At 42.4% G+C, this 17,195-nt stretch overlaps 1 protein-coding gene across 1 annotated transcript; it reads left to right on the top strand.

The window, feature by feature from the left end:
* The first annotated feature begins 3,336 nt into the window (after positions 1–3,336).
* LOC110886574 lies at positions 3,337–4,137 on the top strand. The gene has a single exon (XM_022134392.1). The coding sequence runs from the start codon at positions 3,337–3,339 to the stop codon at positions 4,135–4,137; it is 801 nt and encodes a 266-aa protein (XP_021990084.1).
* The last annotated feature ends 13,058 nt before the right edge of the window (positions 4,138–17,195 follow it).

The following is a 17,195-nucleotide window of genomic DNA, read 5'->3' as shown; positions in this document are numbered from 1 at the left end:
GCGTCACCATTGATGGTGTGATAATGAAAACAAGGTATAAATCGGGTCTACTTGTTGATCCGGGCCAGGTACGCATAATTATGTTGTAGTTAAAAGTGTTATTTTGGTCAAATAATTTGAGAGAGAGTCCTTCGTCATAAAAGGACCAAAATCGACCAAAACGCCCTTGTAGGCTAAATTGAACAAACAACCCTTAAGAGTTGTTTGGAAACAAATTTCATGATTAGATAGATACTTAGAATAAGTATAGAAGTTGAAAGATGTAATATGTTAGTCAAGTAGCTCTATTTGAGTCTTGCCGTAAAATAACAATCCGAAGGGCAAAACTCGGAACATATAGATAAACACATTGTAATCCAACACACAAAGAGTTGTAGTTGAAGATTACTTGATAAGAAATGTAGGAATAAGATGCTAGAAATGAATAAAAGCGATTTCAAGCTTTAAAGTGCGTAAATACCCTTAACGGGTCAAAATAAGCATACGAGCGAAAATGGTTTAAATTGTGTAATAAACCTGTGATTAGAACCTAATATGGTATATAACATTTATTTGAAGAAGTGTAGGTGATGTAGGAATCAAACAAATATGTTTGTTTGATAAAATGCATAAACGGGTAAAATTTGATAAAAAGGTAACGAGTCGAAGACTGAAAGTCTCAAAATTTATTTATGTTGGATGTTGGATTTTAACTCCATAAGATGGAGAATTAAATTACGGACGCGTAGGAAAAAGAATCGGGTGAAACGGATCAATAACGAAGAAGTTATGACCGTTTCCGTGAAATCGGTTTGAGCTAGGAATGTACAGCAACTGATTAAGCATCAGACCGTGAAAAAGGGGGCCTAGCGGCATGCGACGCCCCTTGGCGTCACGCGACGCCCCCTAACTCCGAAAATTTTTAAATTTTGTCATTTTTAACCCCTGTACTTGTTTGAACTTAATATTTGACTATCAAAACTAACTTTTAAGTTGGTTTTGATCATAGGTGAATGCCAAGAGTGCACGGATGAAGATCAAGCGTCGAGCAAGAACCAAACACGATTACAAAATAAGCTTCCGCACTATGTATCGTTATTATGTTAAACGACGAACGTACACATGATATGTTCTATACTTTTTAAATTGTAAAAAGTTTTAATAAAACCGTAATTTCCAATGCATATGTAATCTTAATTACATGACTGTTTTTCGTAAATGATACGTTAAACCTTAATTTATAAGAACGGGTGTTACACATACAAGCAATATAATACCAAATTCGCATAATTCGAGTTTCGAGTTTGATTGGTGATTCGAGTAGCTTGATTATTGATTGATTAACTTTATCGCATTGTTACTTCCTACTATTTAAGGTCGATAAACAGTCGTATTGATTAAACATTCGATCACTTGATTAGACAACACTTACTCCACATAATACAAAATATGAAAGTAGACTAAATAGAGTCAGAGAAGTCAAACTTTGACTTTGAATTTGACATTCGAAAGCACGGGGTGTTACACAAATGTTGAACCACAACCCAACCGTAACTCTATTGTACCACAACCCAACCGTAACTCTGTTGTACCCCAACCCAACCGTAACCATATTGCTCGACAAGCAAACCCTAACAGTGTGCTCCCCTCCACTGAACAGCTGCGTGCCCGTCCCGGACCTTCAACGCTAGACCAACATCGTTACCGTCCAGATCATCATAGTGAGGAAAATCAAAATCAAACTTCCTTCATGGCAGCACCACAAAACCCCTCTTCTGTGCAAAACCCTAGCAGCCTGTACATCTCAGTTGTCGAAAGGGGGGCAGCCTTATTGACAACACTATGCAGGGATGGACACCACTACTACTGTAGGCATACTGAGCCATCCGACAGTGATCGTGACTCAAACACGTTATCAGATGATGCAGTGGTTAGTGATGATCCATGGGAGCAGTATCAGAATTACGATAGCGATTCTGATTCATCCTTTTGATTCCATATTCTACCTTAGCTGTTGTCTTGTGTATTTTCAATTAAATAATATTTGTGTTGTTGTGTTTAATGTTTGTTAGTGAATTTTGGAACAAATGTCTTAATTGGTGTACCACCCTCAGACCCCCCCCCCCAGACCCCCTAAACCTCAATTTTTGGTTTTTAATAAAAAGTAAAAGTGGTTTGAACAATCCGACACAAGTGGGTATTTATTAGATTATAAAGTAAGAAGTGATTTGCAGCTTTTGTTTCATATTTTTAAAATATCATGTGACAATAAGCCTATAAATAGAGTAGTTGGGTAAGTGGTTCCACACAAACCAAAAACTGAACAATTAAACTTCTATCAAACAATTCCATTTCGTTTAATGGATTCTTTCTGCCCATACCTTGTTAGATTATACTGGGGTGGTGTTTTTTCATATGTTAACGGGGCGGTTATGAATGACAAATCCATGCTGACTACCTCATTCATTATGCGACACAAGATGTCGTATCACGAGTTGCTAGATTCAGTCTGTAATCATGTTCAACTCCAGAAAGAGTCGGTTACTGTGTCGTTGTTGTTAGGATTCACGTTTGGGGGCATCTCTCAGACATCAAAAATTATCAACGACGAGGGCGTTGAAATGATGGATTATTTAGCCCGGGAGTCACTGGGTAACTTCATAGCCGAGATCTATGTTCAGTGGGAGGCGTTGCCTACTGTCCATCAAATGAGTTTTACAAACCTTCTGCATGGTATTTCACAACGGAACACCATTCAGTTTCATTTATCCGAAGATGATTATGACGAAGGTGATGGGCAAACTACACAAGAGCAAAATGTTATGCCCTCTCAGCAACATAACCTTTTGTCATCATCTCAGTATTTGGCTGGTAACGAGAACAATGATGGATCTGATGACTCAGCAGAATGCAGTTCTGAAGACGGTGAAGAGAGTGAAGAAGCCCCCCTCACTCGAAGGTTCTTCCGGAGACGAGGCTGCAGATAACGATCTACCAGATCTGAATCTCAACCCCCAACAGGATAGCGTTTCTAGGGCCTTCCTTCCCGGTCCCCAAGACGACCCTGAAGATGATGAGGAGCTAAGGGATTATAGGTGTCCGGATTATGAAGATGAACCTATGGACGTATGGAATCCTGCAACAAAAAAAAATCCGTTTGGGTATGTTCTTCAAGTCCAAACAAGAGGCAGACTTTGCAATTCGTGAATGGAACATTCGTCGTGGCCGTGAAATTTTTGTTATTGATAGTAAACCAGCGTTGTTCAAGGTAAAATGCTACACGAGAAACAAACATTACAAAAATCCTTTTCCGGGTCCTGCTCCGTTGTGTGACTGGCGCGCCACAGTATCCAAAAAATGAACCAACATATGTGGCAAATTACCAACTGGGCTCCAGCCCACACGTGCTACTCAACGGTAGTGCGAAACAACAACAGGTGCCTGAGATCAAAAGATATTGGTTCACACATCCTAGCACAAATTTGTGCCGACATTGGATTCAAGGTAAAACATATTAGGGTCCACATCAAGCAAACGCTTTCCGTGGACATTACGTGTACAAAGGCGTGGCGTGGTAGAAGAAAGGCCATCGAGAAAATATATGGCAGTTGGGATAGCAATTTTGCCGAGGTTCCCAAGTACATTCTACGGCTACAGTCTCAGAACCCCGGTACCGTTGTCACATGGTTTCATCATCCTAATTCTAATCCAGATTATCCGACATTCAAATATGTTTTCTGGGCATTCGGGCCTTATATTAGTGCCTTTCATCTTTGCCAACCAGTAATCTCAGTTGATGGCACACATTTGAAAGGGCCATACCGAGGAAAGTTGTTGATTGTTGTTACCAAAAACGCAAACAACTACATAATGCCCATTGCTTATGCTCTTGTTGATGAAGCGACTGTTCATAGTTGGTGTTGGTTTTTCCAAAATCTGAAACAGTATGTCGTCCAGACCAGAAAAATATGTGTTATATCCGACCGTCATGCTGGAATCATTCATGCAATGGAAAACCTCGAAGATTGGATGGAACAAAGGGCCTACCACCGTTATTGTCTTCGTCATGTGAGAAGCAATTTTATTAGCAGATTCTCGATGAAATACCTAAGGAAGTTGTGCTGGATGATTGGGAGCACAGCCCAATCACAAAAGTAACGTTGGGCTGTGCGAGAAATGCGGATGTATAAAGAGGAAGCTGGATGATTGGGAGCACAGCCCAACCACACCAGCATTCAAGCCGCTCCATTCGAGGCATTGTACGGACGTAAATGCCGATCACTTCTTTGTTGGGCAGAGGTCGGTGATAGTCAGATCACAAGCCCAGAAATGGTAGTTGATGCTACTGAACGGATTGCACAGATACGACAACGCATGGCGGCGGCTCGTGACCGTCAGAAAAGCTACGCTGATAAACGCAGAAAACCGCTCGAGTTCCAAGTTGGGGATCGAGTGCTACTCAAAGTCTCACCCTGGAAGGGTGTGGTTCGTTTTGGTAAACGAGGCAAGCTCAATCCGCGGTATGTTGGACCGTTCAAAATCATTGAAAGAATAGGCAAGGTGGCCTACAGACTGTACCTACCAGCAGAACTCGGTGCAGTTCACAACGTCTTTCACGTGTCGAATCTGAAGAAGTGTCTGTCAGATGAGACCCTCATAGTTCCTTTGAAGGAACTCACTATCGACGAGCAGTTACATTTCATCGAGGAACCTGTCGAAATCACGGACCGGGATGTTAAGGTCCTCAAGAACACTAGAATACCTCTTGTTCGAGTTCGTTGGAACTCCCGTCGTGGCCCAGAGTTTACCTGGGAACGAGAAGACCAAATGGAACTCAAATATCCCCAGTTATTCCAGAACAATGCAACTAATGCTGAGGCTGAAGCTACTACAGAATTTCGGGACGAAATTCCAAATCAACGGGGGGATGATGTGACACCCCAGGGAAACCAGTAAACGATACAACTTAACTAGCTTCCTCAGTAACCGCATGCTAAATTTCGGGACGAAATTTCTTTCAAGTTGGGGATAATGTGACAACCCGTAACTTCAGGTTAATGCCTTAACCTAGCGTAGTTAATTTTGTCATGCAATCATTTAGCATTGTTGGAATTATGTGTTACTTTACGAATGATTTGACAAATACATGAACTTGATGATGAAACTGTAAATTGTATGTGGTGTGTGTGTTTTATGTAATAGATAATACTTAGGGGTGTTTAGGGAAATTAGTGGAACTTAATAACCCCTAACCCTAACCTCTCTCACAAATCATTATACGCATTTCAATCTTCCTCTACAATCATCTCCTGCAATCATCTTTTTCATCATTCTTGGTGGCACAAGCTCTCAATCATCACTTTTGATCTCTCTCTCCATCTAGAATCAATCTAAGGTAAATGTTTAATGATTATTTGTTGTTAATCTTTGGTTATTTGATTCATGCAAACCCTAGTTCTCCAAACAATGGTTCTGTGGTTATTGATCATCCTGATTATTGTGAAATGGTTTGTGAATAGTTGTGTAATCACTTGCCTGACATTAAGATGCATGATATGTTAGAGGTGTTTGATTGTTGATTAGATTACAGCATTGCCAATGTATGAAAATTAGGGTTTTGATCGTAACCTGCAATGTAACTGTTCCATTGAAAACTGTAAATTGGTTTTGGAAATCACGCATGTTGATAACTCGGAGTTAAGTGACAGGGCTTTGTGAAGTCACAAGTCCGAGTTTTACTAAAGTAACACATGGTCCGAATTTTTTGTAAAGGAAACTCAAGTCCGAATTTTATAAAGACTCCTTGGGTCCGAGTTTTGTGAATAAGGCATGGTCCGAATTTTTACAAGGACTTATGGTCCGAGTTTTTAGTTGATTGTGGTCCGAGTTTTAGTTGATTGACTAGTCCGAGTTTTAATTGATTGGTTGGTCCGAATTTTAGTTGAATTCTTGGTCCGAGTTTCACCCAAGGACTAGATGTCCGAGTTTTATGGTTAGCATGGGGGACCGAATTTGTAACATGGACATGAGAGGAGTCCGAGTTTATGAGAGGATGCTTAGTCTGAGTTTGATGTGTGTGCGTGTAGTCCGAGTTTCATGTAAATATAAGTGCCCGAGTTTATTGTAACCACAAGTATTAGAGCTTAATGTTAACACTAGGGATCCGAGTTTACTTATAATGCTAAGTTCAAAACCCTGTATGAAGAACACCTTGCATGCCAATGTGTGTTACTGTATGTTACTGTATGTATGTGCAATCTATGTCATGTCAATCTGTAAACAATTATCACACGGAACACAGTTGTTTGGACACCAAGGAATTGTAAACCTTATTTGAACGTAAACACTTACATTGAGTTTATGTGCAATGTACCTTAGGTCGCGTGTAACGGACCTAACCATTAATTAATACTAGAAGCACAATAACAAACCGAGCAAACCAAGGTGAGTTCACACTCTTACCAAGGCATGGGATTCCCGGGGTAGGTAATGGGATTGGATGATTATCTGTACTTACGTTGTTATTGGGAATTATGAGTTACTGACCTCGGTTGGGAAAGGTCACTTATAGATACTGCTAGACTAGTGATACATGGGGAAGCCCCCACTACTCTTCGCACACATGCCTGTAATGGCCGCGATACTGATACTACTCTTCGCACACATGCCTGTAATGGTCGCGATACTGATACTGAACTTCGCACACATGCCTGGAATGGCCGCGATACTGATACTAAACTTCGCACACATGCCTGGAGGGCCGCGATACAAATAAAACTAGTCTACAATACATGGGAAACCCCCACTAATCTTCGCAAACATGCCTGGAGGGCCGCGATGTAATTATAAATGATACATAGGTTACTAAACAAACAAACGTTTTACGAAATGAACACTATTACTAAACAACCAACTGTGAACTCGCTCAACTAGTTGTTGACTCTCTGTTACATGCCTTGCAGGTCGTTAGGTACACATGGAGCTTGCACTGGGAGGCGTGGTCGTTGTGGACAAGGATCGTGAATGCTTTGATTAAACATTTTGACATTACATATTCATACTTATGTTGGGTTTATTTTTATGCTTCCGCTAAACATTGATATTGCACTTATGTTTTGAACACCTTTCATATTGGTTTGGTTGAATTACATTTACTTTTACTTATTACTTACATGTTCAATGTGATTGGTGGCTTGATCCTGGTCATGTCACGCCTCCAAGCGGTAATACTCCGCGAGTGGATTTTGGGGGTGTGACAGATTGGTATCAGAGCCATTGGTTATAGAGAACATGGTTTTAATATGGGGAAAACGTTTTTATTAAAACCAGACTATAACCAGTACAGTGCTCAACGATCCACAACGACGCTTCGCTCCACGTGCAAGGCTCAACATCATAGGTACTACTATTCATGTTTACTTTACCTACTTGCTAGAATTACATAGAACTTTGCTCGTGGTATGCTTAGATTACCTTGCCTACTATTCGTTATTGCTTGAGAACACTTGTGTGCTTACTCTCTTCTGTCATCGCACTATTCGCGAACGCTCTCTCACTTATGTTACCTTTGCTATGAAGATCATGGCTGGACGCATTAACTTGACACAAGCCCAGTTGACGGCTCTCATTAACGAACAAGTTGCAGCGGCACTTGCAGCCGCACAAGCAGGAGGTATACCCTGCAGTCGTAACTCACACTAGGATCTTTAGATCCTACACTCCTAAACCAACTCTTGTGTTTAACCTTGTCCTGTTCTTATATACATAACAGGTCAACACGCTCAGCCACCTGTTTGCACTTTCAAGAATTTCATGGACTGTCGTCCAAGCACGTTCAGTGGCACGGAGGGAGCAGTGGGACTCCTCCATTGGTTTGAAAAGCTCGAGTCGGTGTTTGAGATGTGTGAATGCCCTGAGGCTCGCAGGGTGAAGTACGCCACTGGCACACTGGAAGGAATCGCGCTGACTTGGTGGAATGCGCAAGTTCAACTTTTAGGATTGGCAGCTGCTAACGCCACTCCTTGGAATGATTTCAAGGAGCTGATTAAACGGGAAAACTGCACACGTGACGACATCCACAAGTTAGAGGTGGAGTTCTTTCATCTGAAAATGACGGTGTCGGAAATTGAGGCATATACTAAAAGGTCAAACGAGCTGGCCATTCTGTGTCCAACTATGGTGGACCCTCCTATCAGACGTATTGAGTTGTATCTCAAAGGGTTGGCACCAGAAATTCAAAGCCACGTGACATCAGCCAACCTTAATAACATCCAGGATATCCAGCGTCTTGCTCATCGCCTCACAGATCAGGCAATGGAACAGAACAGGCTGCCTAAACGTATCAGTGCTACCGGTGCTACTACTTCCGCTACTCTCAGTGATAACAAGCGGAAATGGGATGGGGATTCCAGCAAAGGTTCAGCTACAGCTCAGTCTCAGGTCCAGCAGCGAAAGACCAATAATTACCAAAGCCCTGGTCAGCAAGCTTCGGGTAATCAAAGACAGGGTGGATATCGAGGAAACCTCCCAAGGTGCAACACTTGCAACAAACACCACAACTGCTAGTGCAACAAGGGTCGTTGTCAGCGGTGCCTCAAGATGGGTCATGAAGCTAAAGATTGTAGGAGCTCACGACCTGCGAGTCAGAATCAACAGCAACAACCACCTGCTCCACGAAACCAGCAGCAGCAACAACAGCGAGGCAACAGAGGATGCTATCAATGTGGTGCTGAAGGCCACTTCAAACGTGACTGCCCCTAGTTAAACCAGAACCAGAACAACAACAATAACAACAATCAGGGCAATGGGAACAACAACGGGGGAAACAATAATGGTAACGATGCTAGGGGTCGTGTGTTCGTGCTGGGGCAGGGTGACACAAGGAATGATCCTAACGTGGTTATGGGTAAGTTTCTTCTCGACGACTTTTATGTTTCTGTATTGTTTGATTCGGGTGCGGATACCAGTTATGTGTCTCTAAAAGTTAGTCAAATGTTAAAACGTACACCAACACCCTTAAACACCAAACATGTTGTAGAGTTAGCCAACGGTAAAAGTTTAGAGGCCACACACGTAGTCAAAGGTTGTAACATCGTCTTAGCCGGTCAGACTTTCTCCATCGACCTCATTCCTATAGTTCTGGGTAGTTTCGACATCGTCATTGGCATGGATTGGTTATCCCAGCAGCAAGCAGAGATCTTATGCAAGGAGAAGATCGTTCGTATTCCCCGTCCTGGTAAAGAATCTCTCGAAGTTCAAGGCGACAAGAGTGGTGCCGTGGTTGGCATCATCTCCTTTTTGAAGGCTCAGAAATGTTTACGAAAGGGTCACACTGCCATTCTAGCACTTGTTACAGATGCGTCAACAAAAGAGAAGAGATTAGAGGATATCCCTGTTGTATGCGATTTTCCTCAAGTGTTTCCTGAAGATTTACCTGGGCTACCGCCTCATCGCCAGGTCGAATTTCAAATCGAATTAGCTCCTGGAGCAGCACCAATAGCTCGCGCACCGTATCGATTAGCTCCAACCGAACTGGAAGAACTGTCTAAGCAATTGCAAGAGCTCTTGGATAAGGGCTTTATTCGTCCTAGCTCTTCGCCTTGGGGAGCTCCAGTGTTATTCGTGAAAAAGAAGGACGGTACCTTCAGGATGTGCATAGATTACCGCGAACTCAACAAGGTGACAGTGAAGAACCGCTACCCTCTGCCACGTATTGATGACTTATTCGACCAGTTGCAAGGGTCGAGCTACTACTCCAAGATTGACCTGAGGTCAGGTTACCATCAGCTGAGAGTCCGGGATGAGGACGTCTCTAAGACAGCATTCAGAACTTGCTACAGCCACTACGAGTTTCTAGTCATGCCGTTCGGGCTAACGAACCACCTGCAGTTTTCATGGATCTTATGAACAGAGTGTGCAAGCCTTATCTAGACAAGTTTGTAATTGTTTTCATCGACGGCATCCTGATCAACTCCAAGAGTCAGGAGGAACACGAGCAGCACTTACGGCTTATCTTGGAACTTTTTCGAAAGGAGCAACTGTACGCCAAGTTTTCAAAATGCGACTTCTGGCTTCGTGAAGTTCACTTTTTGGGCCATGTGGTAAACAAGGATGGGATTCATGTTGATCCATCCAAGGTAGATTCGATCAGGAACTGGCCTGCACCGCGTACACCAACGGAAATACGCCAATTCTTGGGTTTGGCGGGTTATTACAGACGATTCATCAAAGACTTCTCAAAGATCGCACAGCCGCTTACATTACTGACACAGAAAGGTGTTACTTATCGTTGGGGTAGTACACAGGAAACAGCTTTCCAACACTTAAAGGATAGGTTATGCAGCGCACCTATTCTTTCATTGCCAGAGGGCACAGACGATTTTGTGGTCTACTGCGACGCGTCGATTCAGGGTCTTGGTTGTGTATTGATGCAAAGGGATAAAGTCATTGCTTACGCCTCGTGGCAACTTAAAGTTCACGAGTGGAACTACACTACACATGATTTAGAACTTGGAGCTGTTGTTTTCGCGCTTAAGATATGGCGACACTACCTGTACGGTACCAAGTGCACTATCTACACCGATCACAGGAGTCTCGAGCATATTTTCAAGCAGAAGGAATTGAACATGCGACAACGTCGATGGGTCGAGCTACTTAATGATTACGAATGCGCTATCAAATACCATCCAGGCAAAGCCAATGTTGTGGCTGACGCCCTCAGTCGGAAAGACACTACGCCTAGACGCGTGCGAGCATTACAACTTACTATTCAGTCTAGTCTTCCTGCACAGATACGAGATGCTCAGGTAGAAGCATTGAAACCAGAAAACGTCAGGGCTGAAGCCCTACGCGGCTCAAGGCAACGGTTAGAACAAAGGGAAGATGGCGCCTACTACGTAACAGGACGCATTTGGGTTCCACATTATGGCAACTTACGCGAGCTGGTAATGGATGAAGCTCATAAGTCCCGCTACTCGGTACATCCAGGTTCAGATAAAATGTACCACGATCTTAGAACTATGTACTGGTGGCCTAGCATGAAGGCCCACACAGCAACTTACGTCAGCAAGTGTTTGACCTGCGCGAGGGTCAAGATGGAATACCAGAAACCATCAGGTCTACTTCAGCAACCAAAGATACCCCAATGGAAATGGGAGGAAATTTCCATGGATTTTGTTACTGGCCTGCCTAGATCCCAGCGTGGGAACGATACTATTTGGGTGATCGTGGATCGACTCACAAAGTCTGCTCACTTTTTGGCTATCAAGGAAACTGACAAGTTCTCTACATTAGCAGACATTTACTTGAAAGAAGTTGTTTCGAGGCATGGAGTGCCAACCTCTATTATCTCAGATCGTGATGCACGATTTACTTCAGAACTATGGCAAGCAATGCACAAATCTTTTGGCTCCCGGTTAGACATGAGCACAGCTTACCACCCTCAGACGGATGGGCAGTCTGAGCGCACTATCCAGACGCTAGAAGACATGCTTCGGGCGTGTGTTATCGATTTCGGCAACAGCTGGGAAAAACATCTCCCGTTGGTGGAGTTCTCGTACAATAACAGTTACCACACCAGCATTCAAGCCGCTCCATTCGAGGCATTGTACGGACGTAAATGCCGACCACCTCTTTGTTGGGCAGAGGTCGGTGATAGTCAGATCACAGGCCCAGAAATGGTAGTTGATGCTACTGAACGGATTGCACAGATACGACAACGCATGGCGGCGGCTCGTGACCGTTAGAAAAGCTATGCTGATAAACGCAGAAAACCACTCGAGTTCCAAGTTAGGGATCAAGTGCTACTCAAAGTCTCACCCTGGAAGGGTGTGGTTCGTTTTGGTAAATGAGGCAAGCTCAATCCGCGGTATGTTGGACCGTTCGAAATCATTGAAAGAATAGGCAAGGTGGCCTACAGACTGAACCTACCAGCAGAACTCGGTGCAGTTCACAACGTCTTTCACGTGTCGAATCTGAAGAAGTGTCTGTCAGATGAGACCCTCATAGTTCCTTTGAAGGAACTCACTATCGATGAGCAGTTACATTTCGTCGAGGAACCTGTCGAAATCACGGACCGGGATGTTAAGGTCCTCAAGAACACTAGAATACCTCTTGTTCGAGTTCGTTGGAACTCCCGTCGTGGCCCAGAGTTTACCTGGGAACGAGAAGACCAAATGGAACTCAAATATCCCCAGTTATTCCAGAACAATGCAACTACTGCTGAGGCTGAAGCTACTACAGAATTTCGGGACGAAATTCCAAATCAACGGGGGGATGATGTGACACCCCAGGGAAACCAGTAAACGATACCGGTGGTCGCCTGATCGTAAACTGTCCTACGGGCCATTTGAGCTACGGGCGGTGGACTAGATGGACGGGTGGGTGGCGGAGAATTGTGGGGTGAAGACTTTGGTGTAAAATCGAACGCGGGGGTGAAATGTGAAGACGAAGTAGAGCTAGAAGCACTTACCTCGGACGCGGAAGACGAGAAGGATGACTTGAGTGTAAACGGAAGCGGCGGCGGTCCCTGCGAGCGCGTATGGGGCATCCACTGCAACAACCGAAAACAACCAAGTAAGAAGACTCTAACAAATGACTCAACTAACTATAAAAGACACTAAATTACTTAGACACCTACGACTCAAACAAAATAAAAAACTAGCACGTAATATGTCAAGTAAGTCCAAACAAAGTAATCAACGCAATCGCCAAGAGTCCCCGGCAACGGCGCCAAAAACTTGATGTGCTGAAAATGGGTTAATTAAAAACAACTAAAATTACCCTAATTCCAGACTCTCTAAGCTTTAAATTTATAAAACTAAGACTCGGTCTAAACCCTAAACCACACAACCGGCAAGTGAACCGATCAATGTAATAAAGCTAAAGCAAGTCCGAGTATCGAACCCACGAGACTCTACTGATTATGCTACGACTCTATCTAGACTAAGACTGACACGACTTAACTAAATTGTTTATTGATTGGGGGGTTTCTAAATATCCTAAAATTATAATTAAAAATCAACTAAATTAACTAAACGAACTAGACACGAACTCACACGAAGGCTGAACTCAAGGATGATGAAGGAACTACCTAGACAGGAATCCTGATTGCTTTTAGTTATGATTATAATTGGAAGTTGTATGCTATGGAACCGGGATCTTAAAATTCTCACCTCTCAGGAAATCTAAGGACCCCTAACCCTTCTCAAGAGCACGCTAAGATCCCCTAAAGGTTGTTAAATTACCGGTTATTAGACTCCTTTACAAGACATCTAATGGGTTTATAAAAGTATCCTACAAGGCTCACTCCCTTACGAGACCTAAACCTAGGATAGGCTTGTTTTCTCAGCTAGACTTGCTAGACAGCAGTCAAAAGGTTAACTTCCTAAGAAGGACCCACCTTGCGGTTTAATCACTTAGACCTAGCAATAATCTCGCACCTTACAGCTATTGACGATTAGTAGAGCACTTGATTTTATAAAAATACCAATTATTACTTCTAAGGTTTATCGGCCGATTTAACCCTAAAGATTCAAGATTTATTACGTGATATAGACAGTCACCAAAATCTAAAACCTAACATGACTCTATTATGTGATAAAGACCGTCACCAAGATTCATGCGAAGCAATAATCAATAATTAAACAACATCAAGCACGCAAACACATCCAACTGATAGAACAAACCGTTTACAATTTATAAACTATCCATAGCATTCAAAAATCCAAGAATAATCAAAACATATGCAATCATTCAACCATGTCTAGGTAGTAACAAAAACTTAGCCGCTAAACATGTCTAAAAGTATAATAACGATTATAAACAAATCTGAATTCATCATGTAACAATTAAAAACAAACGAAAACTAAAGAAACGGGAAGAATAAACCCGAATGCTTCACTCTCGAGTGCTCCTGATCGTTACCCGATGATTCCTAGCAACCCGAACCTTCAATCAGCCTTCTACAAGCTCCAAGAACTCCCAAGTTCGTCCAATGTTCGTAATGTAATCGGTTGTTGATGATGATGATGTTTTTGTAACCTCAAAAACCCTACTAGCCGTTAGCTGTTGATTGGATTGCACGTTTAAGCAGCTCTCGCGGCCCGCGTAATGCATAGGTGGGAGTCAACGCGGCCCGCTTCAATGCCATTCTCCGGAAACAAGTTTAAAGTTAAGGCGACCCGCGTTAAAGGTGTTTCATAAGTTGTCGCGGCCCGCCCGGACTTCAATAATTCTAAATTTTTCTTTTAAGTTGACGCGGGGCGCGTAAATGTGCTTGTAAGTTTACGCGGCCCGCCTGGAAGCTCCAGATTTGAATTTTCGCTTTGTTTCTGCTCCCGAATCCTCGATTTCCGTTCCAGCCTTTCGCCTTTCCAGATTTTAAGTCGTTTTTGCTCCTTTTGGCTGTAAGGACCTGGAAAACACAAAATATCAGAAGTATATACATTCTACGCTAAAAACGGACAAAAAACAACTATCTAACGACTAAAACCGGACGCGAATAAAGATGTATTTTGCAATACATCACAGTGCAACTACTGCTGAGGCTGAAGCTACTACAGAATTTCGGGACGAAATTCCAAATCAACGGGGGGATGATGTGACACCCCAGGGAAACCAGTAAATGATACAACTTAACTAGCTTCCTCAGTAACCACATGCTAAATTTCGGGACGAAGTTTCTTTCAAGTTGGGGATAATGTGACAACCCGTAACTTCAGGTTAATGCCTTAACCTAGCGTAGTTAATTTTGTCATGCAATCATTTAGCATTGTTGGAATTATGTGTTACTTTACGAATGATTTGACAAATACATGAACTTGATGATGAAACTGTAAATTGTATGTGGTGTGCGTGTTTTATGTAATAGATAACACTTAGGGGTGTTTAGGGAAATTAGTGGAACTTAATAACCCCTAACCCTAACCTCTCTCACAAATCATTATACGCATTTCAATCTTCCTCTACAATCATCTCCTGCAATCATCTTTTTCATCATTCTTGGTGGCACAAGCTCTCAATCATCACTTTTGATCTCTCTCTCCATCTAGAATCAATCTAAGGTAAACGTTTAATGATTATTTGTTGTTAATCATTGGTTATTTGATTCATGCAAACCCTAGTTCTCCAAACAATGGTTCTGTGGTTATTGATCATCCTGATTATTGTGAAATGGTTTGTGAATAGTTGTGTAATCACTTGCCTGACATTAAGATGCCTGATATGTTAGAGGTGTTTGATTGTTGATTAGATTACAACATTGCCAATGTATGAAAATTAGGGTTTTGATCGTAACCTGCAATGTAACTGTTCCATTGAAAACTGTAAATTAGTTTTGGAAATCACGCATGTTGATAACTCGGAGTTAAGTGTCAGGGCTTTGTGAAGTCACAAGTCCGAGTTTTATTAAAGTAACACATGGTCCGAATTTTTTGAAAAGGAAACTCAAGTCCGGATTTTATAAAGACTCCTTGGGTCCGAGTTTTGTGAATAAGGCATGGTCCGAATTTTTACAAGGACTTATGGTCCGAGTTTTTAGTTGATTGTGGTCCGAGTTTTAGTTGATTGACTAGTCCGAGTTTTAATTGATTGGTTGGTCCGAATTTTAGTTGAATTCTTGGTCCGAGTTTCACCCAAGGACTAGATGTCCGAGTTTTATGGTTAGCATGGGGGACCGAGTTTGTAACATGGACAGGAGAGGAATCTGAGTTTATGAGAGGATGCTTAGTCTGAGTTTGATGTGTGTGCGTGTAGTCCGAGTTTCATGTAAATATAAGTGCCCGAGTTTATTGTAACCATAAGTATTAGAGCTTAATGTTAACACTAGGGATCCGAGTTTACTTATAATGCTAAGTTCAAAACCCTGTATGAGGAACACCTTGCATGCCACTGTGTGTTACTGTATGTTACTGTATGTATGTGCAATCTATGTCATGTCAATCTGTAAACAATTATCACACGGAACACAGTTGTTTGGACACCAAGGAATTGTAAACCTTATTTGAACGTAAACACTTACATTGAGTTTATGTGCAATGTACCTTAGGTCGCGTGTAACGGACCTAACCATTAATTAACACTAGAAGCACAATAACAAACCGAGCAAACCAAGGTAAGTTCACACTCTTACCAAGGCATGGGATTCCCGGGGTAGGGAATGGGATTGGATGATTATCTGTACTTACGTTGTTATTGGGAATTATGAGTTACTGACCTCGGTTGGGAAAGGTCACTTATAGATACTGCTAGACTAGTGATACATGGGGAAGCCCCCACTACTCTTCGCACACATGCCTGTAATGGCCGCGATACTGATACTACTCTTCGCACACATGCCTGTAATGGCCGCGATACTGATACTGAACTTCGCACACATGCCTGGAATGGCCGCGATACTGATACTAAACTTCGCACACATGCCTGGAGGGCCGCGATACAAATAAAACTAGTCTACAATACATGGGAAACCCCCACTAATCTTCGCAAACATGCCTGGAGGGCCGCGATGTAATTATAAACGATACATGGGTTACTAAACAAACAAACGTTTTACGAAATGAACACTATTACTAAACAATCCACTGTGAACTCGCTCAACTAGTTGTTGACTCTCTGTTACATGCCTTGCAGGTCGTTAGGTACACATGGAGCTTGCACTGGGAGGCGTGGTCGTTGTGGACAAGGATCGTGAATGCTTTGATTAAACATTTTGACATTACATATTCATACTTATGTTGGGTTTATTTTTATGCTTCCGCTAAACATTGATATTGCACTTATGTTTTGAACACCTTTCATATTGGTTTGGTTGAATTACATTTACTTTTACTTATTACTTACATGTTCAATATGATTGGTAGCTTGATCCTGGTCATGTCACGCCTCCAAGCTGTGATACTCCGCGAGTGGATTTTGGGGGTGTGACAGTGGACACTTTTACAACTTAGGGCACAAGGACGAATGGGCGGAACCCGACTGTTGAATTAAGGGGGACCCGTCGAGGGTTACAACTCATCGAGGTAGGATGCGTTCAAGGAGAATTCAGAATGAGATGGATATTAACTATCGTGACAAACCCCAAGCGCGAAGGTGAGCAAATGTGGTGCTACGGGTCATAACAGGAAGACTTGTGGCCAACGCTAACTCAATATTGTGTGGTGCACTATTAAATGTGAGATTGTTTTTATATTTTTGTTTAGTAATTGTAATCGATATTA

Source organism: Helianthus annuus, chromosome 2, assembly GCF_002127325.2.
Source record: "Helianthus annuus cultivar XRQ/B chromosome 2, HanXRQr2.0-SUNRISE, whole genome shotgun sequence".
NCBI classification, from domain to species: Eukaryota; Viridiplantae; Streptophyta; class Magnoliopsida; order Asterales; family Asteraceae; genus Helianthus; species Helianthus annuus.
Note: the sequence above shows the minus strand (reverse complement) of the source record. Positions and strands in the feature narration are given on the sequence as shown.